We start from the raw sequence: 27477 nt of genomic DNA, 5'->3' as shown, positions 1-27477 counted from the left end.
ACCTTTTTCTCCCTTTGGTCCTCTAGGACCCGTATCTCCTAGAGCCCCCGCAGCTCCTGTGTCACCTTTATCTCTTTTATCTCCTCTTGGTCCTCTAGGTCCTGGTGGTTCTGCTTTTTCAGATCCATAACCATCATCAGTTCCACCGATTACTAATGTTGCCATTAGTTTGATGCGACGGTTAGTTTGATGCGATGTTTATTGTGATGCGACGTTTATATACTTACTTTATATAATAGAAAATTTTTTTTATTAATTACTGGATTTATATTTGACCGCGAGAGAAATCTATGACGAGCCTCCAGCCAGACCCGCGATTTATTTGAAAGCTTGAGCTTTACCTTCACGGCGTGCGCTTTCAGCAGCGGTGGCAACAGCTTCTTCTTTTTCACGCTCTAAGTTCTTATTTGTCTTTTTAATCTCTTTGAGTAGCGAAGCTACATCGGCAGCCTGTTTCTTACGCATCGGAGCGTTGATTTCACCTTGAATAACGCGTTTACGCTCGTTAAAACGCCGCATTTGATCTAGAACCTGTTCAAACTCTTCATGTGAGACTCGGCTGTCACTGAGAGCACGTGACGTAATATTAAAGACTCGTCGCAGCAGCTTGGGCTATGCGGTCGTGCTGTTTAGCCTTTTTATCAAACTTTTTACAAAGAACACACCCAACACCTAAGATCAACCCGCCAGCGACAGCAAGAACTTCAAGAGCGGCCCCAGCCGGAGCGCCCACAGCAGATAGAGTGAGAGCAATACCTTCAGTTCCTGTCACGACTGTAAAGGCACTTGATGCAGCAGATAAGGTGTCGAGTGTCCAAGTAATGCGCGTGTATTTCTTACGCAGCTTATGACGAGTGTCACGCTCTTGGCGGAGCTCTGCCTCAATGTTTAAAATGCGAAGAAGGCGAAAGTTGCTCGTTTCGATTGATGAAGGGGGTGATAGAACGTCTTCTGCTCCTTGGTATTCATATTCACGTTTTAAACCAGGATATATCCGTAGTACTGGCCTAGGAACGTCAACTGGCTCGACTGGAGGTGCGCTTGCAGTTTCCATTTTCTGGCAGGATTATATATAGATGCAGAAAAATTGGTCTGTCAGTCTGATGTGTTATAATTAGTCTGATGTGATATGATATAATATGGCACTCATAAATTTCGACACACCCACCGCTAAAAAATCAAAGCGCCACCATTGGATGATGCCCGAAAGCCATTATCTGTTCGTAGGCCCTACTAATTCCAGTAAAACGAACCTTTTAATTAACATCATTATGTGTTGGCTTGATTGCCCTAAATCAGCTATTTACACAAGAAGTCGCGACCAGGAAAAATATCAGATTCTATCAGAGTTCTACGAAAGCATCGGTCTGGAAGAATGTGTTGAATTAAGAGACCCTGTTGATGTAATTCCAGTAGAGGAATTGGACACTTATACAGAGACAGCAGTCTTTGACGATATTCGGCTCGATTCAAAAAGCCTAAACCCAATCAAAGAGTATTTCTCAGCAAGTTGATATAAGAATGTCACAGCCATATAATTAGCGCAAAACTATATGACGTCCCCAAGTACATTCATCGAAATACCGGCTGTATTGTGCTTATGAGAGTTCTTTACCAGCGCGACGTGAGAGAAATTGCAGCTGACCACGCTGATGGTATTACAAAAGAGCAGCTAGCGGCGGCTTGCCATAAAGCGACTGAAAAGAAGTACGGCTACTTTGTAATCGATCGTACTGCTGAGGAGGTTCCTATTCGCTATCGGAAGCGTTTTGACGGAATTCTGGTAGCCCGGAAGTGGTAATCCATTTTTTGAAGACATCATTAGACTTATTCTTGTTGGCTCTTTTGTGTTTTGGAAGATGAGGAGCAACCGCGTGCATTATAGCTTCAACGGTTTCAGCAGGCCAACCCGAGGCGTCGTATTTTTGACAAATCGGAACGAAATTTGCTATGAAGGTGGGGTAATTTAAAGGCTTTCCAGTAAACCAAGACATATCAGCTGCCATACGGCTAACATGGTTGCATTGAATTTCGTTGAAAGGAATTTTGTGTTTAGAGCAGATTTTATACGTATACGTTCTTACCTTATTAAAATGAGAGTCAAATGACTTCTCGCAAGGATCTACAGACGATTTTTCTGTATAACGGGACTCTTCATCCGATTCCACTGTATCACTTGAAACAGGCACGGGCAGGGTAAAATGCTGTTTATTATCTTGAGATTGTGAATCAATAGATGCTAGCACAGACTGCAACAAGTCACTCAAGCGGTTAAGGACACTCAACAGCAACTTGCCCAACGGCTTGATGATCTAGTCATTTTAACAAAAGGCAAACCATCTTGGAAGGCTATAGAGAATTCAAATTTGCTTGATCGGTTGGAGGCTGGTGAGTATATAAACGACATAGATTTTGAAAATCTTGGAAAAGCTATTGGCCCGTCTACAAGAAGAACTGCTTCTTCAGCTGACCGAGAGCTATGTAAAAAAACCTCGAACGTTACAATGTTTTAAAAGAAAAAAGAAGAAGTCGCCCCAAACGACTCTTTAAAACAACACGAACAGGAACTGGAGTGCACTATTATAATAGCCGATCAGAGCTTATCGAAAGCCTTCACCTTTCCTGCAAGTCTGTAGAGGCTGGTAATGACTCTCGTGAGTTGAAAAACGATATTGAAGCGATTTTAACAAAACTGCTAGACGAAAGTGCGATATCGAAAAGTTATTACCGGAAAATTAGAAATTAATACGTGCGTTAAAAATTTTCTTCTTATATATATATTATACAGAGCTATTGTTCATTGTCGATATAACCATAATGGCTGGAGTATTAGAAGACGAAATTAGCATTGAGATAGACTCAACAAGAGCCATTGCGGCGCACGATGGAGAAGCGAATGACTTTCAAATTGGCTTTAGGCCACCTATACCTTTAGAGGTTAACAAAAAAGTGGCTCTTACTGAAGCTAGTTTGTGCAATTCGTGAAAAAATGTCATTACAAAAAACAATCAACTTGAGTTTGAGATAATAAAAGGAAACTATGGTGATACTGATGGTGCACAGAGAGGAGAGCTTAAACAGACTCCAATTCAACGGCATAAAATCACAATACCCCAGGCGCTTACAACATTCCCGATATCAATCAAGCTATTGAAAATGCTATGGAAGCATTGGGGGTAAAGTTCGCACATGAAGATGAAACCGCAAGACGTGATCCACCCTTTGTGCTCTCAGTAAATATTCCCACATCTAAATCTGAGATTACTATTAAAGGTGACCTTGTAGTTTCCTTTGACACAAATAACAGCATGGGCCCTATTCTTGGGTTTGCTGTTTGTGGAGATGATATTACTAGAGGAAAGACTTTAAGTCAGAATTGAATTAACCTTACAGATGTACAGAAGATCCATATTCACTGCTCCCTTGTTAATTCAAGTATAGTAAACGGGAAACCTAGTGATGTTATTAAATCGTTTACTCCAAACCGAGGACCAGGACGTTTGTTGGAAATAAGTCCTAGTCCACCGACCTACTTACCACTCATAAAAACTAGCCTTATTATTAAAGTGAGAATGGAAATCACTGATCATTCAGGAAATATGATTGATTTAAATGGGGAGCCAGTAACTTAAACTTTAAACATCCTTCCAAAAATGTAATCATACACGCTCATAAGCGGATTCCGATTCAGAAGCTGTTGCCATAAGGGCTTATTTTCTATATATAATATACTATGCAAAATGATATTTCCTATGATTAGACGTGGTATAGTTCGTCGAAAAATTATCGGGGGGTTATTGATTGGAAACCTCGTGGGCCTTGCTGGTAAAGCAAAGTTTGCGCTATTCAGTGCAGGGAAGTCCGCAGCTTCAGCCTTAGGATCTCGCGTTTGTAAGTTTGCTCCAAAAATTAAGAATGTGGCCGTGGCGGCTGGAAAAAAGCAATTCGTGACACGGCTACAGCAGCCAAAGAGGCTGTTATATCGACTGCAAAAGAGCAGTTCTCGCCTGAAAACGTAAGCAGTCTTGTTGCCGATCTCGCCCGCGGAGACGTTAAAGGAGTGGCAAGAAAAGCTAAATCACGTGCATCTGCAGTGGCTCGTGCTGGGGCTGAACCTGGTATAAGTACTGCAAAAACGCGCACTAAAAGTGCTCGCACTGCTTTTTAACGAAAGAAGCTAGATCTAAACTTAATGAGCTGGTTGGGACTTCTGAAGCTAGAAAAGCTCTAGTATCGCGCGCTAAAAGCCTTGCTAAGCAGCAGCTGACTTCTCGAGACTTATGTATTCTAAGCAACCTCGTGTCAGGTAACGGCATAATGTATGCCTAAATATCACATCAGACTAAATATCAGAAATAATAATTAAACTACTTCGGTCTGATGATCGGCAAACGCAAAGTTTTTATAATATATATACTGTACGAACAACAAACTATCATAACAATGGCTACGGACATGATATTCCCAGCACTTCGACTCTTTGACGAGCCCATCGTTGACCGCTTTGTTGAGCGTCTGCAGTACAAAAGAGTTCTTCACCGCGATCCAAATTTCGATAATAAGAATATCAATATCGACACTGAGAACGTTTACCAGCTTATATGGCTTCACAGAGCCGTTCTTGAAGTTCGAGGTCGCATGGTAAAGAACGATGGCACCAATTATGATGCAGCCGACAATGTCGCCCTGGCAAATGGTGGCTGGAGCCTGTTTCAGACGGTCTAGGTCCAAGTTAATAACAAGACCGCTGAAGAAATAAGTCAGTATGCTAGGTAACGGTGTCGCTTTGAATGGCGGCAACTTCCGGGCTAACTTTAACTTAAACCTCAACGCAACAGAGAACCCTAACTTCAACATTGGTTTCGCCAGTCGCCTCCAGCTCTGCATGGGCGTCAAAGACGTTACCATGATGCTTCCCCTCGCTAACATCCTAGGCTTTGCCAAAGACATTGATTCAGCTTTCATAGGTATAAAGTTCAATCTGAATCTCACTCGCGCTTCTGCTGAAAACTCGCTTCATAGAGCAAATGAGGTAGATGCTGGAAAATTTCAGATAAAACATCTTTCGCTCTGGGTTCGTTTTATCAGACTTCGATCGAAGTTCAAACATAATAGAAAGCTAGTTAGTTGCTGGTTACACACGCATGCTATACTTTGAGCAAGGTCGTATTTACCGAGAGAGATACACCAGAGGTCAAACCACCGTCTCATGGCGTGTGACGACAAACGGAAGTGAAGAGCTACCAACACACATCTTCGTAGCGTTCCAAGATGCAGAGAGCTCAGACAATCACGAACAAACTATACATGTGTTTGATAATGCTCATTTGCGTCAGATTCATGTGCGGATAAATAACAATCACAAGTATCCTGAAGAAGAGCTTGAAGTCAATTAAACAGCTGCTGAAAGAAATTACAGCAGAGCTTACATGATGTTCCAAGACGCTGTGATGAAATACAGCGACCCGGATACAGGCTCTCAAGTAAACTTAGGAGGCTTCGCAAACCTCTTTCCTATTTACAACTTTGACGTTAGTCTTCATCCTGAAGCTTTGAAAAAAGCTCCGGAAAACATTGACGTTCGTTGAATCTTGGGTGGCCCTTTTAATAGTGCTATTAATGCTGGTGGTGAACAGGCGTACCACGTGTACTGCTTCGTGCTTAGCGAGCGTTTCCTTCGGCTCAATGCGATTAACGGTAAAGTAGACATAATGGTTTAGTCTGTTTGTCTCATGTGATGATTAGTCTGATGTGATATGCTACGTTTAATCCGATTCCTTTGCAGCAGAATTAATTAGAAATTTAAAAAAAATAAAAATTTTTCGACTGTTTATATACGCAAATTGTTTTGCAAATGCACAAAAATGTCGGACATTGATAACGCAATATAGTTTAAAGCTCTCAGACCCGACATGGAGCGAGTAATCACTCAGGAGTTTAAAGGCGCTGGTAGTAATCTTCCTGGGTCAAGAAGTATAGAAGGTGGTAGCTTTATTGGAAATCTTGTTGGAATACTCATACCTACGGTCATTAAACTCATACCAAAAGTGCTACCGTCTCTAGGCCTATATCAGGTGCTATCACCGGCAGCACGCAAAAAGCAGTTGCTGGTAGTGGTATAGTTAGAAGAAGAGGTATCACACCATTTAATGGACCTGAGTATAATAACAGTCTTTTTGATTTCGGTAGTAGCTCTTGTAAGAAAGTTCGTTCTATATACACAGTTCACGGTATTAAACTTTCAAAAGATCAGAAAACTACCTTGGCAAAAGCAGTTAGAGACAAAAGAGGAGTAACTTTATGAATTACCAACAGCGCTCTTGAAGGTTCTGATATGCTTATGCTTAATAATACACCGCTCAAGCGAATAATGGGTGCAAGATCCAAAGCTAATCGATCTAAAATTGTCTAAGAGTCAGATTACAGCCATGACGCGCGCGCAAAAAGGTGGATTCCTTGGTTCTTTGCTTACAGGTGTAGCTGCTCCCATCGTAGCGCCCGTCCTAGGAAAAACCCTTGGATTAGGAACGTCGGGGGATAGAGTATTCCTCCCCAGGACGCGGTGACGCGGGTGAGGAAGTGGAAGCCGCTATCAAACAAAGATATCAATCGTATAGTAAGTGGTAATCTAAAAGCAGTAGCTAAAGGTTTTAGGGGGGTGTTTTCAAAAGACATAATTCTTAAGGAGCCTCTTTAAGCTGAAGAAAGTGTTATAATCAACTTACATGACTTTCTCAAAGGAGGTTGTACTCATTGGATTTGCGCCTTTGCTGATGAGTTCTGTGTAGATTACTTTGACAGCTTCGGCCTTCCACCATCTGACGTAGTTAAAAGTTCATGGAACGGTCAAAACTTGTTGTTTGCTATTCTTGTAAAGAGATACAAGATTGGCGCTCCCTTATGTGTGGGTGGTACTGCCTTCTCTTCTTACGAGATCGGGTTCACAATCGGTCTGCGACAGATATTCTGTTAGATTTCGATTCGCGCCCTTCAGCGCATAACGAGCGCATTGTAAAACGTTTTGCTAGATAAAATCTAAGAGCGCGCTAATATTTAACATCAGACTAAATTTTTGTGCATTATATAGAGATGCTCATCGCTTACTGTTTGTACTATAAGAAACAACAACTTGTTGTTAAAGGGAAAATCGAATATACAAAAAACCAACCTAGGCTCACGGGGCGCTACCGAGTGTGTGACAGAGGCGTCTCCTAGTTTCTTTCTAAAAGTGAACTTCTGGATAAAAAGAGAAGAAGAAAAGAGGTTTGAATAGTGCGCTTCCATTTGGTATTAATTCTATTGATTTGGCAATCAAAGCCACGGATAAAATTGATAAAATCAGAAAAGCTTGGTGAACATAACACATCAAACTAAAACATAGTCAAGAGAAAAGGACTGTCGCGTTTTGTATGCGTTGCAAAAGACTGCCAACCAGTTAAGAGTGGTATAGTTGTAAATCATAACGGTAACACCAGACTTGCAGGCGCTGGGTTGTATGTGGTAGTGCTGTTTCTACGTTTCTTTCCCAAAGAATCTCGTCGTATTGGAGGAAAAATAATCGTTTCTACGAACGAAACGTTGAAGAACGCCTCGCAGAGGCGTACTACAGTCCTGCGGGGTACTGGCGCGGCATTGCTGCTATCCCAAAGCTGGCAAAAGAAGCTGGCGTTGGCGAGGATGAGGCTCATGAATGCCTAACAGGCCATCTGGCAGATCTACCTTCCCGTACCAGCGCGAAGTGCTATCCCACGGTCGTCTACGTAGCAAGTCGGTATAAGGAGGCCCAGGCAATCACAGACAAGACAGCGACTCAGGTTGGGAAGGCGTTAGAGTCGACTTATGCCCGTGGGCCTCTTCGAAGGCCTAAAGTTTTACAAGTCGAACTTGGTTCGGAGTTTCTCGGGGCTGTGCAAAAAGCGTGTGATAAAAATGGTGTCTTGATTCGACAGGGTTAGGTTGGGTTTCATAGAGATCAGGGGATCGTAGAAAGATTCAACCGAATTTTGGCGGAGCGATTGTTCGGTAACCAGTATCATTGCGAGCTGGCTGAGCTTGGAACTCGGAACAAAGAAAGGTTATCAAGATTAACTGAGGTGGTTAAAGCGCTCAATAATGAAACTACCCGTTTGACGGGTGAAAAGCCCTCCCTTGCGATTCGGAAAAAGAGCTTTAAGGCCAAACCCGCTGCGCTGGCGCTTTGTCCAGTTGGTTTCAAAGAGCGACGATTGCCATCGGATGTTATGGTGCGGCATTTGTATGCCCCTGGCGAACTTGAGGGTGGCGAACGGCGTAGGGCGACCTATCCTGTATGGAGTGTGACCTCCCATCAGGTCGAGCGGGCTGTGTTTGAGGGAGGGAAGCCTGTGTTGTATTATTTGAGCGATGTGCCGAAGATATGCTGACGCGATTGTACGCGAGGAGCCCCAACTGGTGCCCTTTGGGACCAAAACACCACCGGCTTACTCGATGGGGTCCTGTCACGCTTTTTATGAAAGCTTTCACTACCATATACTACCTTACGCTTAGCCGTGGAGCAGCTCTTCTACTATAATTATTACATCAGAACTAATTATCAATATAATTACGCATTTATTATTTATTCGCCTGCGGCACCGGCTTCCCTATGCCCGCATGCTAGGGTAGAGATCCCATCGGCTGCGATCCAGCGCTTCGTGTCCAGCGGGCTCAATGATGTCTTGTTGACATGCTCGCGGAAGATCTGATAACCGTGACTGCGCAGCATATCCATACCGTGGCGGAAGCCCTTTGCCTCAAATAGCGCCTCTTTGTACTGGGCATGACTGATATGCTTTTTCACGACGCCTTTTCAACACCTTTGGCTTTGCGCTCCTCCAGACCATCGGCTTTCAGGATAGAGTACATCTTGGGCCTGAGCCCCACAAACTCAGCGATAGGCGCCCCAGCGCACTCGTCCTTCATTCCCCCCAGCACTTTCTTGTTGGCTGTGCTGAACAGCGGTTGGTCTTTGGGGTAGTTGCTGGTGTCGTATTGACCGGCGTTGCGTCTCATGTCGGCGTACACGTGCTCAGTCTGGATCTCCAGCACAAGGCTGTCGGTGTCGGTGTAGAGGAGCTCTGCTGACGACCTGTACATCACCTTGAGATGGTTGTAGTACCAGGCGTACATCAGATGCTTCGAGAGGTCGAGAATGCTCATGCCCACGAATACAGGCCGGTTGAGCAGCAGACTGCTTTTATTCATATGAACGGCTGCGAGGTCTCCCGCATCGCTAAAGATAAGAGGCCGATTGTATGTTGGCTTGGCGATAAGTTTGCGGAGTCTCTCGGTCTCGCTTGGCCGGAGAAGCTTCACATCGACACGCTTTCGGAGGTTCACCATCGTCTTGCCAAAGACGCTGTTGTTCAGCAGCTTGTAGAGGTTGACCTGAAAGTCAGTCTTTGCCTTCTTCCGGAGTTCGGTGTTTTTCCGGATGTAGAGCTCCATTCATGGGCTTTGGTCGAAGCAGAGTGCTCTGTGGATATTTTTCAGGCGCATGCCAAGCTGCAGATAGAGCTGCAAATTTCGATAATGCAAGACGTATCGGGCCTTGTCGTGCAGATTGGGGACCAGCTTTTCGACCTCGTGAGACGCACCCCCATACATCTGTTTGGGGAGATTTTGCTGGTAATCCGACATCAAAGCGTTGTCGACCTTCAGGCGTCCTGGCGCTAATGGTATGCATTGTGCTCGTCGTGCAGCTCTTCTGGATAGTCCAGATCGACTTTGAGAATGTAGCCCTTCTCTGCATGTACAGGCTGGTTCAGGGCCGTCTTCACATCCTCTTGGGTGACTCACTCGAACGCGCCTTTCAGGAGCGACTGCGACATCGCCCAGCCATACAGGTTGTTGGCGTCGTAGTACTGGATCCATCTTTGGAGCTTCCCCGGATCGTAGTCTGGCACCTTGGGATTGTTGGCCTTGGCGAAGCGCCTGCTGGCAATGCTGATGCCACCCGGCAGGCCCTTCTAGATGAAGAGATGCATGTCAATGTCGGTGAGCAGCTCGAGCTCCAGCCCTGTGTGCTTGAGGAGAGCGTCCCAGCTTAGGCCCGGGCTTTTGTAATAGTGGGCCGGTTCTAGCCGGTATCGCTCGAGGCACAGCTTTCGGAAGTTGTCGAAAACGTCAGCGAGGAGGAGGACATCGGTCCGAAGGTAGAGGACGTGCTAGTCGCCGAGGGTTGTGCAGACGAAGGCGTCCCACACCCTTTTTCTTTTTGGCGTAGTCACCGTCGGTGATGCCTTCGCCGGAGAGCTTGTTGTAGAAGGCCTCCTTCGGCAGGAGGCTCTCCTCGTCCAATCGGAGCCAGCTGTCCATGTACTCGTAGGGGTAGATCCCCTTCCGGAGCATGAGGGTAGGCCTCTGGAGGTTCGGCTCCTAGTCTGCTGTGATGCGCATGTCTTCCGGGTCACTGGCTTTCACAAGTCGATCCAGGCATGAGAGCATGAACTGTGCGCTGTCGATGAATCGGAGCTGGCCGATGCTGAACGAGATGTATTTCTCGGCGTTGTTGGGGATACAGGTGACCTTCCCTCCAGTCTCTGCGATAGTCTTCATGATGAGATGGCTGTCGTAGCCCGGCAGGTTGTGAAAGACAAACGTTATGGTGTCGTGTTCGGACTGAGCCGCAACTTCAAGTTGCACTCATTGTGGGCCGCACCTCGGTACTTGCCAGTAATGTGGCAGTGGTCTCGCACGTAATTGCCTTCGAGGGGCTTGCAGCAGACGTGGCAATTTGTGGCTTTCTTGTGACTCCCCCAGTCCTTTCCTGTCATATGCAACTGATGGCAACTGATGGTAACGGGGCGGCCGTTCGTATGCTGTTATTGGATTTCAAGAAAGCCTTTGATCTGATTGATCATAACTTATTGGTTGAAAAACTACGTTCATTATATATATCGAAATGGGTTTTACACTGGATTATGGATTTCCTCTCCTTCAGGAAACAAAGAGTAAAGCTGAAATTCGATTGCTTTTCAGAGTGGAAACTCGTACCTGCAGGCGTTCCGCAGGGCACAGAATTGGGGCCTTGGCTATTTTTGATAATGATTAACGATCTCAAGTTATCAAATAATGAAATGTAGAAATTCGTGGACGATACCACTGTTAGTGAAGTAATTGCGAAAGATCAAACAAGTAACTTACAAAACCAAATGGACACATTAGCGAACAACACCTCGCGTGATAAGTTCCAGTTAAATGAAACCAAATGTAAAGAGATGCGAATTTGTTTTGGATCTAATACCAATGACCTTCAACCAATTACCATCAATAACATTACACTGGATATTGTCCAACACGCGAAAGTTTTGGGATTGGTTATAGCCAGTAACCTTAAGTGGAACATCCACGTAAATGAAATAATTAAGAAATGCCGTAAACGCCTTTATTATCTTATTCAACTAAAACGAGCAAATATCGAAGTCAAGGAATTGCTCCAATTTTACAAAACGTGTATAATACCTGTCTTGGAGTATGCTTGCCCAGTGTTCCACAATAGTCTGACATTGTATCTGTCAGATGACCTAGAGTCAGTCCAAAAGCGAGCATTAAAAATAATCCTGCCTCATCAAGAATATGAAAACGCTCTGCAGTTTACTAATTTGCAACGCCTTAGCGAAAGGAGGAATGATATAACAACAGCGTTGTTTCAGAAGATAGTAGCAGATTCCTCACATAAGCTTCATGACCTTTTGCCTCCTCGTTTAGAACGTTCAACTATGGAACTTAGGACTCAATCTTCATTTAATACTAACTTTAATACCAAACGTTTTAGAAATAGTTTTATAACTTGTAACTCTTTGAAGATGTAATTTAGTTAATTTATTTATATATGTATTATATGTAATCTTAAACGTATTTCAGCAATATGGCTGCCAAATCTCTTTCTTGCTTGTTTCTGTTTATAAACGAGCTTATGATGCACCCTATCGGCACCGCAGGCTTAACAAAGGATAGTTTCTGCCTGTGTTCCGACGCCACACTTACGACATGGTTGTGGAAGTCGCCCGCCTTCCCTTAATCGCTTCATGTGAAGTCCACAGTATTCATCTATGGAGCTTCGCCCACATGTGATGAGCTTTCCGGGTAGAAACCACGCACACTTGCTCTTGCCCTGCCTCATGGCTGTCGAACGTTTGGATTACTCTATGAGAGTATATCTCTCTAAATAATAGACCTCGATGGCCGGCCGGGCCGGCGCGGGGGGGTGGGCCAGCCGTCTTTGGCTCCTGCCGTTTTCCTGGGTTTGACCTTCGCTGTAATTATGCTAGCATATTTACAAGAAGTACATAAGCGAGCTAGGGCTGGGGCGCTTAGATTTGTCTATACTCCTTCTCAAACTGTGAGGTGCGCTAGAAACGACGCTTTCTCAAGGTGAAGTGCGCCAGCGGCAACGCTCTTTATACTACTGTAACAGCAAAACTGGACTCCGAACAGCAATCGAGTTACGTTTTGTAGGATAATCGGATTATATTAGGCAAATCTGAACGGCGTAATATTACGATGATTTATAAAATCTGTCACTTAAATGCGAATTTTCAGTACGTCAACAAGTGCATTTCATGAGCTTAATTGAAAATTTGGATTATTTGAAGAGCTATGACATGTCGCTGGACTTAAACAGATAAATATAAGTTCCTTAATTTTGCCTCCAAAGTCGGGTACTATTTGCGAATTTTTTACGACGCCATATTGATACTTGTGACGTAGATAGTTGAACACGTCTGTTTCCGTCAATATAATATTATATTATAGGAGGTGATTTTGTTGTCGTTTGTCTTGTCTTAAAAACAAATAATGACAGTATTTTCAATAAAATATTAAAAAACAAGTTTTCCAGAAAGTATGGCCTCGAATCAGTGCTCAGATAATTCGAATTCGATGTCTGAATGCGTATCTGATTCGAGCTCGGAATCCATGGGTTATGTCGAGCATTTAAACGACTTCGCATATGACGATGAACCGCTCGCAGGAGATGGTGATGAAGTGCACACTCCAGATGATCCCGATGGAATTCTCCCTGCGACATTAGAACAACGAAGTGATGGCGTAATTCCACTCGGTGAATGGTAAGTTGTTGTTTTCTCCTGTTTGTAATATACATAAAGTTACTTTATAAACCACAATGCTCCCACGTTTCAGGTGTAATTGTCAATGCTGTCATACCGATTTGTTAGAAGGCGCATTAGAGTACAGATGCTGTAAGGAAATAGGACCAGCTTTGCAGAAAATGACATTCGATGGCAGCATTGAGATAATATCATGCATAACACAGTATGCCAAATTTGGGCCTTTAGTTCATGAGGCTGTCCTTGAAAACGTCGGGCCACTATTGAGAGATAGGAATGGACGTTCTTATTGCCGCCAAGCATCACAATCATTAAATATGTAAGATTGTAATTGTATGAGAAACAATGTTATCATCAACATTGTTTCATCAACAATAATTAGTCCAACCTTTTTATTTACTTCAGGTACTTGAGAGCTGTGGCATACAGATGGTTGATGCGATGGTTTTGTGGGTCTATGGGATGGGAGAATACTCGGCCTTTACCTGCTTGTGTTTACCACTTTATTCGGAAAGCATATCCAAGTGGTAACACAAACGGTTACATACCATTAGAGGGCGATGAAGGAATAGTCTATTAACTTGTGCACTGAAGACTGTTGACCTTCTTTGCTGAGTTTGGAATGGTCAGGAAATATGCCTAGATGAAAACCAAATAGGAGATACATGGATGCACTATATAAGTTGACATGCAGTTTAATGGTTTGAAACAAGAGTAAACAATAAAAACAAATTGGTGCAACTACTGAGAGGTTAAGCTGAAAGAATTAATTTTAAGAAAATCTTTTCTTCAATGTCAGTCTGGGAAAAAAGACAAAACAAAAATATATGGAATTAAATCATAGCATAAATGTAAAAATGGAAAATAGCAAGCCCTTCAAATGGCGAATCGTTTGCTTCTCCAGTGCATACTTCAACATGCTCAGCTCCATCACTAGTAGATGGTACTTCCTCATTGAGAGAACATGTTTCCTTCAGCAATGGCTTATGGAGAGTAAATCGAATAATCAACAAAACTTATATCGAATTTACATATGACAAAAAAATAATAACATAAACAAGCGTAAACTTACTTGTCTTCGCTTTCGATCGGTTATTTCGTCCTGTAATTGTTCAGGAATCCCAGCCAAGTCAATGGTTGGGATAGCACCTTTCTTCAACCTTCTTTTGAGCTTGACTTGCATGCTCAAATTAAGGTGAAAACAAGAATCTTCAAAATGCGCAGAACACAGACACGAGATAGAGGAAGCCTCAAAACCTGGTCTATGTTTACGCACAAAATTTACCTATTTTCTATGTCTTTGCGGCTCTGTTTCCTTTTTAGGAAACAGATGCATCGACATTCCATCGGTTTTTGAGTCATTGGCGCAACTAATTTGATTAGGTCCACCAGCAACACAGCGTTTTCCTCCGCCTTTCTTTTAAGATTACTAGTAGAATACGCCATGTTGATATATGTGTTCAACTTTCTACGTCACAAGTCATTAGCATACCGATCAAAAAGTTCGCAAAAAAATACTGAAAATCGTGACTTTGAACGTCCGTAAAATCACTTTCACCAAGCCATTTTAATTATAACTGCAGATTTAAAATCACTGAAACAAGGTCTTTCAAATTAGCTAATAAAAAAAGGGGGGCTAAAATTCGAAATATAAACACTTTAAAAAATAGACTCAATAAACTGAATAAACTAAGAAAATATATGTTTAATGTCTGAATTTCAAGATTTTTTGTCGAATTCTGACCGTTTCCTGTGCCACATTGGATACCCCATGGATCCGCCCCTGTATAATACGTATTTACCGACTGGGAGGTCCGTATACGGAAAAACATTTTCACAAGGTCTGCAACTTAATGTTGAGACTAAAATTTGATGCGTTTCAACAAACTTCGCTTTGTCTGGACAGTAAAATGGAATCTTGGAACGACATCTTTCATCTGAATACACCTTGCTTACTCGTTAAACAATTTACATCGCTTTCAAATCAATTTTATAAAATTTGCATTTCACTTCGTAAACAAATACATTGCGAAAAAATATGTTGAGACGAAAACTGGATTTTCTACAAACTTTGCTTCGTCTGGATAGTAAAATTCACTCTGGCTATGATAAATATCATTTTAAGACATTCTGCCTACTCGTTCAACAATTTACATCGCTCAAGTTTGTATCCAATGGAGCATAGGCATTCGTAGGAGCCTGGGATATTTATGCATGAGTGATATTTGACACAAGGAGAAGACTGACTTTCGCCGATATCTAATGTTTCACAATAAAGTTGTTTGAAAATGTGTACCATAAATTAAGCAATTTTATTTTATGTCTAATTTAAAGATGTGTAATAAATAAATATGAAATTTTTTGTTTAATTTATTACTTTTCAATATTTCTTAATTGATTTTACGAGAATGTAAAAACATAATTGAATGTAAAAACAAAATTATATGAAATTAAAGCATATTATCTATACCAAACAAGCTCGACGGTTTACCCGCAATAAATCCTTTAAAAAAATTTTTTACAAGAAATGGAAAAATCATATATGATCCAAGCATGTCGTCATAGATATGCATATCTTGGTATGAAAAGCAGCGGTATTTGGAGACGTTACATCTTGCCGTAAAATTTTAAAAAAATATTATTCAATCAAGCTTTATTCATTGCTCCATCAAGCAGTGTTCATTTTCAAATTTATTGTTTTCTAAGTAAATCAACACAGAAAAACCAACAAAACAAGACTAAATAAAAGCAGGTTGGCTACAACCAGGTCCAAAACTAGAACGTTGATTGAGGAGGGGTTGAATATTCATATATGTGCGAATATTTATGTTTTGTGACCTAATGTGCTCAGCAGTAGGGTGTAACGGACAAAGAAGTTATGAAAATAGGAATGGCTAAGAAGGTATGGCATTTTCATTATTGCCTAAAAGCAGGTCTTTTGAATTTATATAAGTTTGGGGAAGCTTCATCTAAGGTTCCGTTTTTGACACATATACTCGGGCAAAGACTATTATTAAACATAACTCTTAATTATTTTTGATATTTAAGTGACCATTCCCTGCATACCAGTTCTTTATTGAATTGTCATCTTTAAGTATGAACTAAGATATACTTGCAATTCTTCAGATTGGCCAAATTTGGTACCACATTAATTTTAGTTAAATATGTTAAACTATTTTTGGGGATAAGAGAATTATTTGTCTTTACCCATTAACATTTCACCTTGGGCCATTGATTGAATTACTCTTAGTTGCACAAAAAGTTCAGAATTCGCTTTTAGTGCTCAACAGTCTACTACATGGTCGAATGAGTTATCTAGTTCTAACAATTTTTTGGCAGGAAAACAATAACTAAAGAATGCAACCATTTTACTACAAAATAGTACATTTGTGTAAGGTACCTAATGTATTGATAATTATAGAAGCTACTCACAGTTTAAATTACGTCTCTCACGTTGACAGATGAAGTTAAAGTGACGCCCACATCTAACAAAATTCCACTTGTAAAATTTATATACAACGCATTTCTCTATGCGAAATATTTGGCAACTAGGTCCTCCAGGATAACATAATGTAAAACTGGGCTTGCCATTTTGAGCTGTGTGAAACTGATTGCCGCTTTCTTTGCGATACAAACCAATAAAATGACGTTTACTGCCTTTTCTTAAGATGATTCTGTAAATGGCATACTTCTCTGCATTATTTTTTGGAACAGCAAGATCTCCTCCCATCTGTTGACAAAGCTTTCTTGCTTTTTTCCATGTTGCTGCTTTTGTACTGAAGAAATAACAAGATGATCCTATATGCAACCAATCAGAAGGACAGCTTGCTAGACGAATGAAAAAATAAATAAGACAACAATAACAAGTAATTATTTTCAGAATGATTTGTACGAATAGAATAGAATATTTAAAATGCTTAAACAGGCAGGATTGTGTTTTGCAGACAGATGTTGTTTAAAACAAGTCTTTCAATACCTAAAGGGTTTTTAAGAATGAGGAGGGTCTTTGAGCTGGTTTTGTAGAGTAGCCACAAGTTGCAGAGTAAAGTATAATAAAATACAATTCTTAAAAACATTGTATAGAAATTGTAAATGAAATAAAAGACATTTATTGTGAAGCTTATGTAGTCCGGCTAACACTTGACATTTTAATCATAAGGGGAATCCTTTGTGTTTAAATGGATGGTTATAATAATCGTTAAGTGTTGATGTGGATTTGTTATGTATTTATATTGTGCATAATCAACTGTCTGTTTTAGACTAAAAACTTATTCATTCCATAATGTTTTAATGGAGAAAGAAATACTAAAATAAGGAAATCATAACATCAAAAATGTGCATGAACTTGAGTTAAGCTCTCAAATATAGCTCATTTTTACGCCCATTTCAAATAATATTCCTAATTTTCCAAATTAAAGTCAATTTCATTGTATTGTGTGCTTACATGAAATTTTTTTATGTCTGAATAAAAAATTCCAGTGTAACTCTAATAGCTTTAAATTGAATAGTAAGAAATTCATTTGAAATTTTATTAAACCCAGTAGAAATTTAATGCCATCTACTGAAAAACGTTATTACACCTTATTTACATACACTTTTTGACCTTATTTATTGTACCTCTTAAAAATATTGCTTATTTAGGTTTTTAAAGGAAGTAAATGCTTAATAGTAAAACATAATTTTCTTACATCGAAAATTAACAAGATATGTAAGAATGAATGTTATCAGTGCATACCACCCATACTAAGCGGCGGATGACTAATTGCGCGGCCTGTAAGCTTCAAAAAATTTGTGGGACTTTAAGTGATATAACTTTCTCCCAAAAATTACAGTCTTTTGAGGACGTTTCCGTTTCTTATGCTCCTTTGCCTTTGCTTCAGTTTTGTTACTCATAGTGTAAACATTATAGAATAAATTTAAATTTCGAACGAGATAAACTCACTACTTTATGAGTTCCATACATAGAGCATTACAATAGTATCGTACAGTTTCCAACAGGATATATTATAGAAATTTTGAACATTTATCTCATCTAGAATGGCAAAGTGTAAAAACTATGTTTAAAAAGAACAGGACTTTTAAAAACGCGGGAATGTAAGCTTCAGCCTACATAGCATACTGAGTAATCGGACAACGGCCATATTTGTCTGTTCTTGGAATAAGTTCATAAAGCTACAATCCATTGGTTGAAGACATTTGATGCAATATTATTGAGGTGCACTCATTCTAGGAGGTCTGTAAGCAGGTCTGTCAAAATGCTTTTTAAGGTTTGGGTTTACAGAATTCTTAGTTTACAAAAGTCAACCAATAATAAACTCAAGACTATCTAATATGGTGTATCTAGGTTAGCAGGGCCATAGCTAGATTACTAACTTCAGGAGGAGTGTTAAACCTAACCTTAACCCTTGCCCTAACCCTAACACTACACCCTCCTTAATGTAGAGAAAATCAAAATATGTTATTGCTAACATATGCTATTGTCATTTAGAGAACCATACACTTTCAATGTAGTGTGCTGAGGGAGTTTTAAGAGTATCGAAGCTTTTCATAAATTTATTACTGATTTTCTGCTTAAAGTAAATGGTTTGAACCCGGGAGTATCGTTATATGTTTGTAAATGATGATCGTCCAGGTTAATAAAGTCCTGAGAAGGACTGTTTTTGATGTTGTTGACTGACGTTTCGACAACCTTAGCGGTAGTCATCTTCAGAGTCAAATGAGGAGTAAACGTCAGGTTAGCCGTATTTGTTGTCTGGTTCTTACGTCATTGTATTGTGTGTACAGGAAATGTGCAGGAAATGTGTATTGTCATTGTGGATTAGTGTGAAGTGAAATATTTTATTTTTAGTTGTGATGTGTGATTTAGGTGTGACGTTTTTAGTTGTAGTGTGTGGGTGTCAATTGTGTATTGTCATTGTGAATTAGTTTGAAGTGTAATGTTTTTAGTTGATCGTTTGTTTGTATTGTGAATAAGTCGTTTGTAAGGTGCCGGTAATTGCTGTGATCTGTTCAGGGGGGTTTGTTCCAAGTTGGTATACCAACTTTCTATTGTAAGCCGTTGTCTATAGTCAGTACTGTAAGTGATGCATTTTGCCGAGTCCCAGTCAATGTTGTGCTTTGTGATTCGGTGATGTTCGGCAATGTGATTAGTTTTGTCTTGTTTCTTAGTAGCTCGTTTGTGCTCAGTAAGTCTTATGTTTAAGTTCCTGCCAGTTTCCCCGATATAGGAGGCGTGGAAGTCAAAGCAGTTTATTTTGTAACTATTCAAACTAATTCACAATGACAATACACAATTGACACCCACACACTACAACTAAAAACGTCACACCTAAATCACACATCACAACTAAAAATAAAATATTTCACTTCACACTAATCCACAATGACAATACACATTTCTTGCACATTTCCTGTACACACAATACAATGACGTAAGAACCAGACAACAAATACGGCTAACCTGACGTTTACTCCTCATTTGACTCTGAAGATGACTACCGCTAAGGTTGTCGAAACGTCAGTCAACAACATCAAAAACAGTCCTTCTCAGGACTTTATTAACCTGGACGATCATCATTTACAAACATATGATTTCCTGCTTGATATTATTGATAATGATGAAATTGTATGTTTGGCTGTGAGCCTTATTTTGTGGTTACATGTAAAATGTAGATGCAGCAAATTCCTTGCACATAAGCAACAGCACAGAGAACATCTCAGGATTCTCAACAAAGAACAAAGTTTTAAAACTGCACAAAGATGCTCTTTATTCAAGATCGGCGATAAAAAATATTGATAAAGACAGTAATAAATCCATACCTTGGCACGAGTTACATTCTCCTGAGTATCCTTCCATACACGTGCAGTTCAATGTTCCATTAATTTTACGATAGTATGTGTTGGGTCCACACAAAGGAAAGTGAAAAGTGCTTGTCGCTATATCGATCAATAAAATTAAAAATAAAATCAACCAGGGATTTTAAACGAAACATATTCTTCCTCAAAGAACACAATTTGTCACTCAGTATGCACGTTCACGTACCCAGAAAGCAAGTTTGTAATGCAATGTTGGTAATTTTGGTGTTCGCGCATTTCGTAAAAACAAAACAATTAAATAAATGTTGAAAATTTACAGTGTATGAAGAAATTTGCTGGCTGTTTGGGACACTATAAAGGATATACTATGAAGTTAGATAATTGAAAAATGTTCAGAAAATTATCAATTCATCAGTAGTTCTCACAAAATGTGTCAAAGCTCATTTATTTTGGCATGGCTTTGCCTTGTTTATTTAAAGTAAAATGAATGAAAAAACTAATCTCAAAAACCATGTGAGTACTTCGTAATCGCCTCAACTTGAACAGCATGCACAAAGAAAATGAAAAGTTCAAATCTAGTTTAATCCAAAGATGTAAAAGTTTAAACTCTGTTTTGCAATATACTAAAATTTTAAGAAATTTGATCAACATTAACCTCACTGCACAACATGCTCAATTTGGACGTTTTTGTCTTTCAATCTATTTTCATGATTTTTTTTTTTATTTCAGACTGATTTCAAGCCCAAGTGATTGTTTAAATGATGTAAGAAACAATAAAGACTTAAATTTAACACCCAAGAGGTTTGATAAGAATAGACAAACGGCAAAAATGTCCAAATTAGACACTTTTCACTTTGAACTTAATGTTCATCAAATTTTCTATAATTTTGGAAGGAAGAACAACCGTTTACTAAGGCAATGTAACTTTGAACTTTTTAACGTCTTTCTATTTTATGAACATTAGTGTGGGAGTTTTTACAAGTCTTAGATTATTATGTCAAATTAGTAAATATTTAACTACCGTTTGAGTCAGGAGTGATACTGTGTACAGCTACATCAAAATAATCGTTGTTAGCAGGAAGAAAATATTTGCGTCTCGTACGTTGATTTGTTGTGTTATGGACACTAACGACACTTTGTCCAACACTAGTCATGATACAAATAAAATCCCCAAATACTGCCATGGGACCTCCTGAAGTTCCAAAATCAATTACATTATGGGAGTAGTAATCACAAGAAAAAACATTTCCGTTTGAAACTCGCCAATAAATCTTCTCTTTAGCCATGTCAAGCGTTAGATCATGTGCTATTGACTGAAGTGAAACTGAAAAAATATGATGTTTATTTGCAGCAATGCTCCATAACCATAAGAAAAGTTGTGTACTTTCTGCCAAGAATAGATACCTTAATAAAAATATTTGTTATGTACATTAGTTTTCTCTATACGTACTGAAATACATAAACAATTGGCAGGCTAATATATACAAGAAAAGAAAGATAGAATACTTTTTTAGTTTAGACAAAGATGTTGTCAAAGTATTCCGAACTACCTTCATATATAGACGGTTTAATGGAACATATTCATAAAATTTGATAATATAGCAACATAAAGCTATTGTAACTAATAGGAAAAGATCACCTTTATCATTTGAAATCTCTCTTTTAAAATCTGAACTAAATAATATAAAGTAACTAACATTGCATGTGGTTCAGAACATGCTAATAAATGTAATATGTTATTTTATTCACATAACTTCTATAATGATTGGTATTGTTTGAGATTATTGTCGGAATGAGTAATGCTGTAGTTTGGAGTGGCTGCTGAATGAATTGTATTGGTAATTGATAATGCTGAAAATTAGCTGATGCGTGGAAGTTTACTTCGAATTGAAAATTTAGTGTTGGTAAATGTTATGCACCATTTAATGTAGATATAAAATTAAGAAAGCTTTGTAATTTCAATTTTAAGCTTTCTTAATTTTTCAGTTTCATCTTGCATGAAAATTAGCAGCTCCTTGGATGGATCATCATCCACAAATGTCTTTAAAAGAGCTATAGCTTCAAAAACATTGTCTTTTGTTGATACTTTTTTTCTGTTTGTTTGGACAAACGATTTTGTAAAACTATCTTAACCTTCTCTTTTTAATTGTCAAATTTTTTTAGAGTTTTTCTGAAAAATCAGAAAAAGATTGATACTGGAGCTAGGGCTATTGGTATCATTTGAAAATGATGATTTTATCGCCATGTCATGTTCGTGTTTTTAAGAATCTTTGGATTGGACAAGCTGAAAAAACTGCTGGAACACTATGGCCTTTACTTTATCGAAAATGTTTGATGCAACTGGCAGTTTTGATTATCATCGCAGTTTTGATTATCAGAGTTTCTACCGCTCTGTTTTATTTTGTTTAATGACTTCATCATTTATAAACATTGATCCCTCCGTTGTTACCTTTTTTCTAAAAGCTCTTTGGTTACTCAACATAAATATCGCTGTCGATTTTTGCAATTTCACGATCTGCATGTTATTTTCTACTGCATGTGTGCTGAATAATCACACGAAACGTGTTCATTATTGCAGTTGGTTTGAAATTCCTTATAGTCACGCAATAAAATTTTGCTGGCCAAATCTCTCCGAAAGACGTTGATTTTAATAAAAATCTATCGAACTATATGACGTTTGTTTCTTTATAGCCAACAAATTACTTAATTAACTGAAGATATGATCTTCGCACTTTGCTGGAGAATTTAAGCAATTGTCTCATGAACCTGAAAAATTCAGGTGACTCAACGGGATTCGAACCCATGACCTCTGCGGTGTCGGTGCAGTGCTCTGACCAACTGAGCTATGAGTGACCGCAGATGTCATTGGTTCGAATCCCGTTGAGTCACCTGAATTTTTCAGGTTCATGAGACAATTGCTTAAATTGTCCAGCAAAGTGCGAAGATCATATCTTCATTTAATTTCAAAATCCGCACTGCATAAAACACTATCATAAAATACTTAATATTCGCTCCCTCGGGAAAAAGCAAGTTTTGATTTCCCTGGAAAATCGATTTTTTTCTATTATTTATACCTTTAAATAACAAACCATAATACGGACTTATAAAATTTAACTTTTCTACTAAATTAAAACACCGTCTCTAAAAACAAAAACTCTTACCTTACTGAAGAAAACCCTTCAATAGAGTGACATAGTTTATTAATTTTACGCTTACAAGTAAATAAAAAGAATTTCAATATCACCTTACCCATGTTTTGAGTCAAATGCAATGCTGGAAAATTGTAAGCCTGGTTGAAGCGTCATAACACTTGTAACGTTCTTTTTCAAATAAATTTGATAGATAATGTTCGTGGAGTTAATGTAAAAGATACGACGACCAGTCCAGTCAACTGTAATATCATGAACAAAAACATTTTTCGCAAAAATTTCGTTTCTAGTCAAGTCAAGATTTCCCCGTTTGATGTCTTTGTCATCAATGTAGTAAAGCACATTCTCAACTACATCAATTTCTATGTCATTATATCTTGAAGCATGGTCAGCTTTATTTTTACTGGAGCCATTAATAGTGCTGACATGAATATCTCCAGTAATAGAATCAACAGAGTATATTTTATCAAAGCTCATAATAATCAAATATGGCTTTGGATAAACATCTAAATAAATCATAAAAAAAACTATAAATAACAACGATGGGAGTGGATTGAAAAAATGCAAATTTTATAGACTTTACGATCATAATATTTTGTGAAAGTCCATAATAAGTATTTTTAGAAAGAATTTTTTCACTGTAGAAATATTACTAATAACTGAAATTAGATTGGCTGCACAGCTTCTACCTATCTTTGTTGAATATTGTTTTTGGTGCTATGAACAAGAAACTATGAAAATTTGTCAAATCTAAAGATTATACCTTTGTAAAAACACATTTCTGTTTGCATTTGCATCATTTCTTTGTTGTATTGTTTTACTTCCTTGCATGCAGTTGTGTTATCGTCATTGCCATTTTTATCGACGCAAGTTTCCAACCATTCTTTCACGTTGTCTTTTAATGTCTCTAAGCTTTTCTTGCAGATTGATATGTCGTCATTACCATTTACTATTTGGCCACTAATAGACAGGATTATGAGAGTCCCAAGAAACGCTTTTGTTGAGCTTGATATCATCTTTATTTTCTATTTATTAGAAGGTGGACGATTACTAATTTCTTTAAAGCTTTTGTAGTAAAACATTTACTTTATTTATCAAAGGCTTATCATCAATATAATCATATAATCATTTGTTCTTAAACTTTTTTTGGTATATAAATCAAGTATTGATTTCTATAATTATGTAACATTTTAACTTCCTTCCCCAAAAAGTATTTTTACGTTTGCTTTCAGATAATTTATGATGATTGGATATTGTTGCAATAGATTAGACAAATTGTTCATTTATAAAGACTCATGTTTACAACAATTCATATAAATAGAGTTCACCAGCCTAGAACGTGTTTTGAATAAATAGATGTAAGGTTTCTAGGAAACGAAAGCATAGAAAGAAATAAAACATTTCAATGTGCACTATAACGAAATGGCGCAAAATATGAAATTCACCAAGAGCGGTTTAGAAAAAATTTAAAATGGGTTGATTTCAAATTTGCTCATGTTAACTCAGTCTACCAGATGAATGGGAAAGACGTATTGCTTAACTAAGCTAGCAAAATTAAATGCCAAGTAATCTGTTGCGCAGTGTTAAACAGACTCGCTGGCCTCTCTCTAACTACATGTCGTCTAGTTACAAAAATTGAGGCCGTTAAAAAATACATGATATTCTGCTTTACAACATATGTCAGTCGTATAGAGAAGTTCGACTCTCATAATTGTATAAATTCTGAATTGAATGAAATTTATGAGTATTTTGACAGAACTGCTAAAGCAAAGAAAATCTAAAAAGCTAAATAGAGGAATGCAACTTTGCAGTATTAAAAAATTCTTACTTCTTCAAATATTTTGTTTTAGACAATCAAAAAGCATTTGATATTGTCAAAAATATTCTTGCAATATTGAATAATTGTAGCAAAAGAAACATGAGACGAATAATGTATCATTTGTTTTACATGCATTCCTTGCTTTTTAAAATGACTTCTGTATTGATGTTTGATGATGATTTACCCATTTCAATTTGTTGAATTATGTACCTCTCTTTCTTTATCATTTCCTCAATCATAAATCTTAGTTTTAATGTCCAATCAAATATTCTTTATCACACATGCATTCAAGTTTTAGTTTACTATCATTCTCATGTAAAAACGTAAAACTCCTTGTAAATATTTTATAATTTTTAAATGTCTATAATAGTTGGAAAACAATATTTTGTTATCTGTATTCAGAACAAAAATACGAATGGTGGTTGCTTCAAATATTTTTAATGTAGTTACGATTTTCTCTGGCGTATCAATGGAAATATGATGTAATACATTTCCAGAAATTCATAAATATCAATTAGTAGAGCTTTATCATTTGTTGTGATCAATGAATTCGCTATTGTTTTCATCATGAGGATAAATATAAAATGATAAAAAGATTTGCGAAACAGTAAAAGTTTTTTAAGAATTTTAAATTAGTCGAATCAACAAATGGCAGCTATTATACATGATGCATAGCTGCGCTACTCTTAATTAGAGAAAGTGTTTAAAAACAACATACAAAAATGTTTTATAAGGCTTTAAATATTTTAAAAGATAAAGATTGTATTAGATTATCTTTTGTATTACGTACAAGCATGACTATGATAAATGAAATGTATGGTGTTCATAAGGAAGTTTAATCCATATGAGCTATTGTTCTTAAATTATGTGATAGGCTCTGAATTTTAGGTTTTCTTTATGTTTTCATTACTTACCATTGAAGAGGCGATTTGGCTATCAATGAAATTTCTTATTTAAGTTCTGACGAGTTGTTTTCTATTTTTCTCAAACAGCACCTTAGAAAAAATGTAACTGAAGTAGAAACTGTCTTGTCTTAAAGTGCTAGTAATATTGGCTTCTTGAATTTTGATATCAACACAAGACAGGTACTTTTCTGTGGACGGGGACACAAATTGTGATAATTTTTAATTATATTTTAGATAAAGAGCCGTAATTGCAGAAATAAGCTGTCAGAAAAAATATGCAACAAAAATATTGTTTCAACAATTCGAAGAAATATCATTTACAATGAAAATAACAGGCCAAACTATTTTAATTCCTTATAACAACACCCCCATAAAAAATATGTTTATTTTGACGTTATTCAAATTGGTCAACTATTTCAAGTGTCTCTATAAACTAAAAGAAAAATGTGCACTGCAGATGTTAGTTTCCGCTCATAGATAAGATACTATAAAGCCAAAAAAGGAGTATTGTCTATAAGCAACTTTTGTTCAACTTTTATAGTTCATTATAATATGTTTTACCCTTTTTTACTTAACCTAACATGAAACTTTCTAAAGTATGTCAAATTCAAACAAGGCTAGTTTCTTAGGTGTTTATCTTTATACATAACATTTCACATGATTTTAATTTCTCATGTTTTTAATAAATTTAGTTTATTTCAATGTATTCATTCTCTTTCCTATCTCAAAAATGCAGAAAATAAGGACAAAAAAGACACAATAATGGTTGCAACCCCCCATCCCCGTAAACATTTTCAGAGCAAAATTTTCGACTTAAATTTTACGTGATATACATGATATTCTGTTTACAACATCTGTCAGCCGTATAGAGAAGTTCAACTCTCGTAATGATATAAGTTCTGAATTCAATGAAATTTATGACCATTTCGACAAAATTGCTATAGTAAAAAAGGTCTATAGAACTAAATAGAGGAATTCAACTTTAAAGTATCAAAAAGTTTTAATTCTTCAAATATTTTGTTTCAGACAATTAAAAGGCATTTGCCATCTGTCAAAAATATTCTAGCAATTTTGAATAATTGTAGCAAAAGAAACAAGAGACGAAAAATGAATCATTTGTTTTGCATGCATTCCTTGCATTTTTAAAATAAGTTCTGTATTGATGTTTGATGATGATTTGCCCCATTTCAATTTGTTGAATTATGTACTTCTCTTTCTTTATCATTTCCCTCAATCATAAATCTTAGTTTTAATGTCCAATCAAATATTCTTCATCACACATGCATTCAAGTTTTTGTTTACTGTCATTCTCATGTAAAAACGTAAAGCACTTTACAAATATTTGATAATTTTTAAATGTCTATGATAGTTGGAAAATCTTTTTTTTGTTATCTGTATTTAGAACAAAAACACGAATGATGGTTGCTTCAAATATTTTGATGTAGCTACGATTTTCTTTGGCGTATCAATGGAAATATGATGTAATACATTTCCAGAAATTCATAAATATCAATTAGTAGAGCTTTATCATTTGTTGTGATCAATGAATTCGCTATTGTTTTCATCATAAGGATAAATATAAAATAATAAAAAGATTTGGAAACCAGTAAAAGTTTTTTTAAGAATTTTAAATTAGTCAAATTAACAAATGGCAGCTATGTATAAAAGACGCATGGCTGCGCTAGACTTAACTACAGAAA

At 37.7% G+C, this 27477-nt stretch overlaps 1 protein-coding gene, 1 long non-coding RNA gene and 1 other non-coding gene across 3 annotated transcripts in view; all 3 read right to left on the bottom strand.

The window, feature by feature from the left end:
• LOC124454244 overlaps positions 1–16573 on the bottom strand; it is a 39085-nt gene extending 22512 nt beyond the window's left edge. Inside the window, exon 1 of the long non-coding RNA XR_006951362.1 lies at positions 16521–16573. This is a non-coding gene — a long non-coding RNA (uncharacterized LOC124454244). The remainder of the gene's footprint in view (positions 1–16520) is intronic.
• On the bottom strand, positions 16574–21249 carry LOC124454899 (C-type lectin domain family 4 member D-like). The gene is made up of 4 exons (XM_047005652.1): positions 20926–21249; positions 19908–20024; positions 16677–16916; positions 16574–16587 (listed from the first exon to the last, which is right to left on the bottom strand). Exons 1-4 carry the CDS (start codon positions 21188–21190, stop codon positions 16574–16576), a joined length of 636 nt encoding a protein of 211 aa, XP_046861608.1. The 5' UTR covers positions 21191–21249.
• Positions 21250–22678: 1429 nt separating this feature from the next.
• On the bottom strand, positions 22679–22757 carry Trnav-gac. Its single transcript has one exon. It is a non-coding gene; the product is annotated as a tRNA-Val (tRNA).
• Positions 22758–27477: the final 4720 nt, after the last annotated feature.

The sequence above is a fragment of the Xenia sp. Carnegie-2017 genome, unplaced genomic scaffold (genome assembly GCF_021976095.1).
Source record: "Xenia sp. Carnegie-2017 unplaced genomic scaffold, XeniaSp_v1 HiC_scaffold_3, whole genome shotgun sequence".
In the NCBI taxonomy this organism is placed as follows: Eukaryota; Metazoa; Cnidaria; class Anthozoa; order Malacalcyonacea; family Xeniidae; genus Xenia; species Xenia sp. Carnegie-2017.
The sequence above is the reverse complement of the archived record's forward strand: the minus strand, read 5'-3'. Positions and strand labels throughout refer to the sequence as shown.

Excerpts from the sequence above, each read along its gene's own strand:
- LOC124454899 (XM_047005652.1), bottom strand. The coding sequence starts at position 21,190 with ATGGCTAAAGAGAAGATTTATTGGCGAGTTTCAAACGGAAATGTTTTT. Across the intron at positions 20,025-20,925 it reads TATCACTCCTGACTCAAACG|CGACAAGCACTTTTCACTTT; the intron begins GTAGTTAAATAT and ends TGATCGATATAG. Across the intron at positions 16,917-19,907 it reads AGAATGTAACTCGTGCCAAG|CAAGCTGTCCTTCTGATTGG; the intron begins GTATGGATTTAT and ends TCATTCGTCTAG.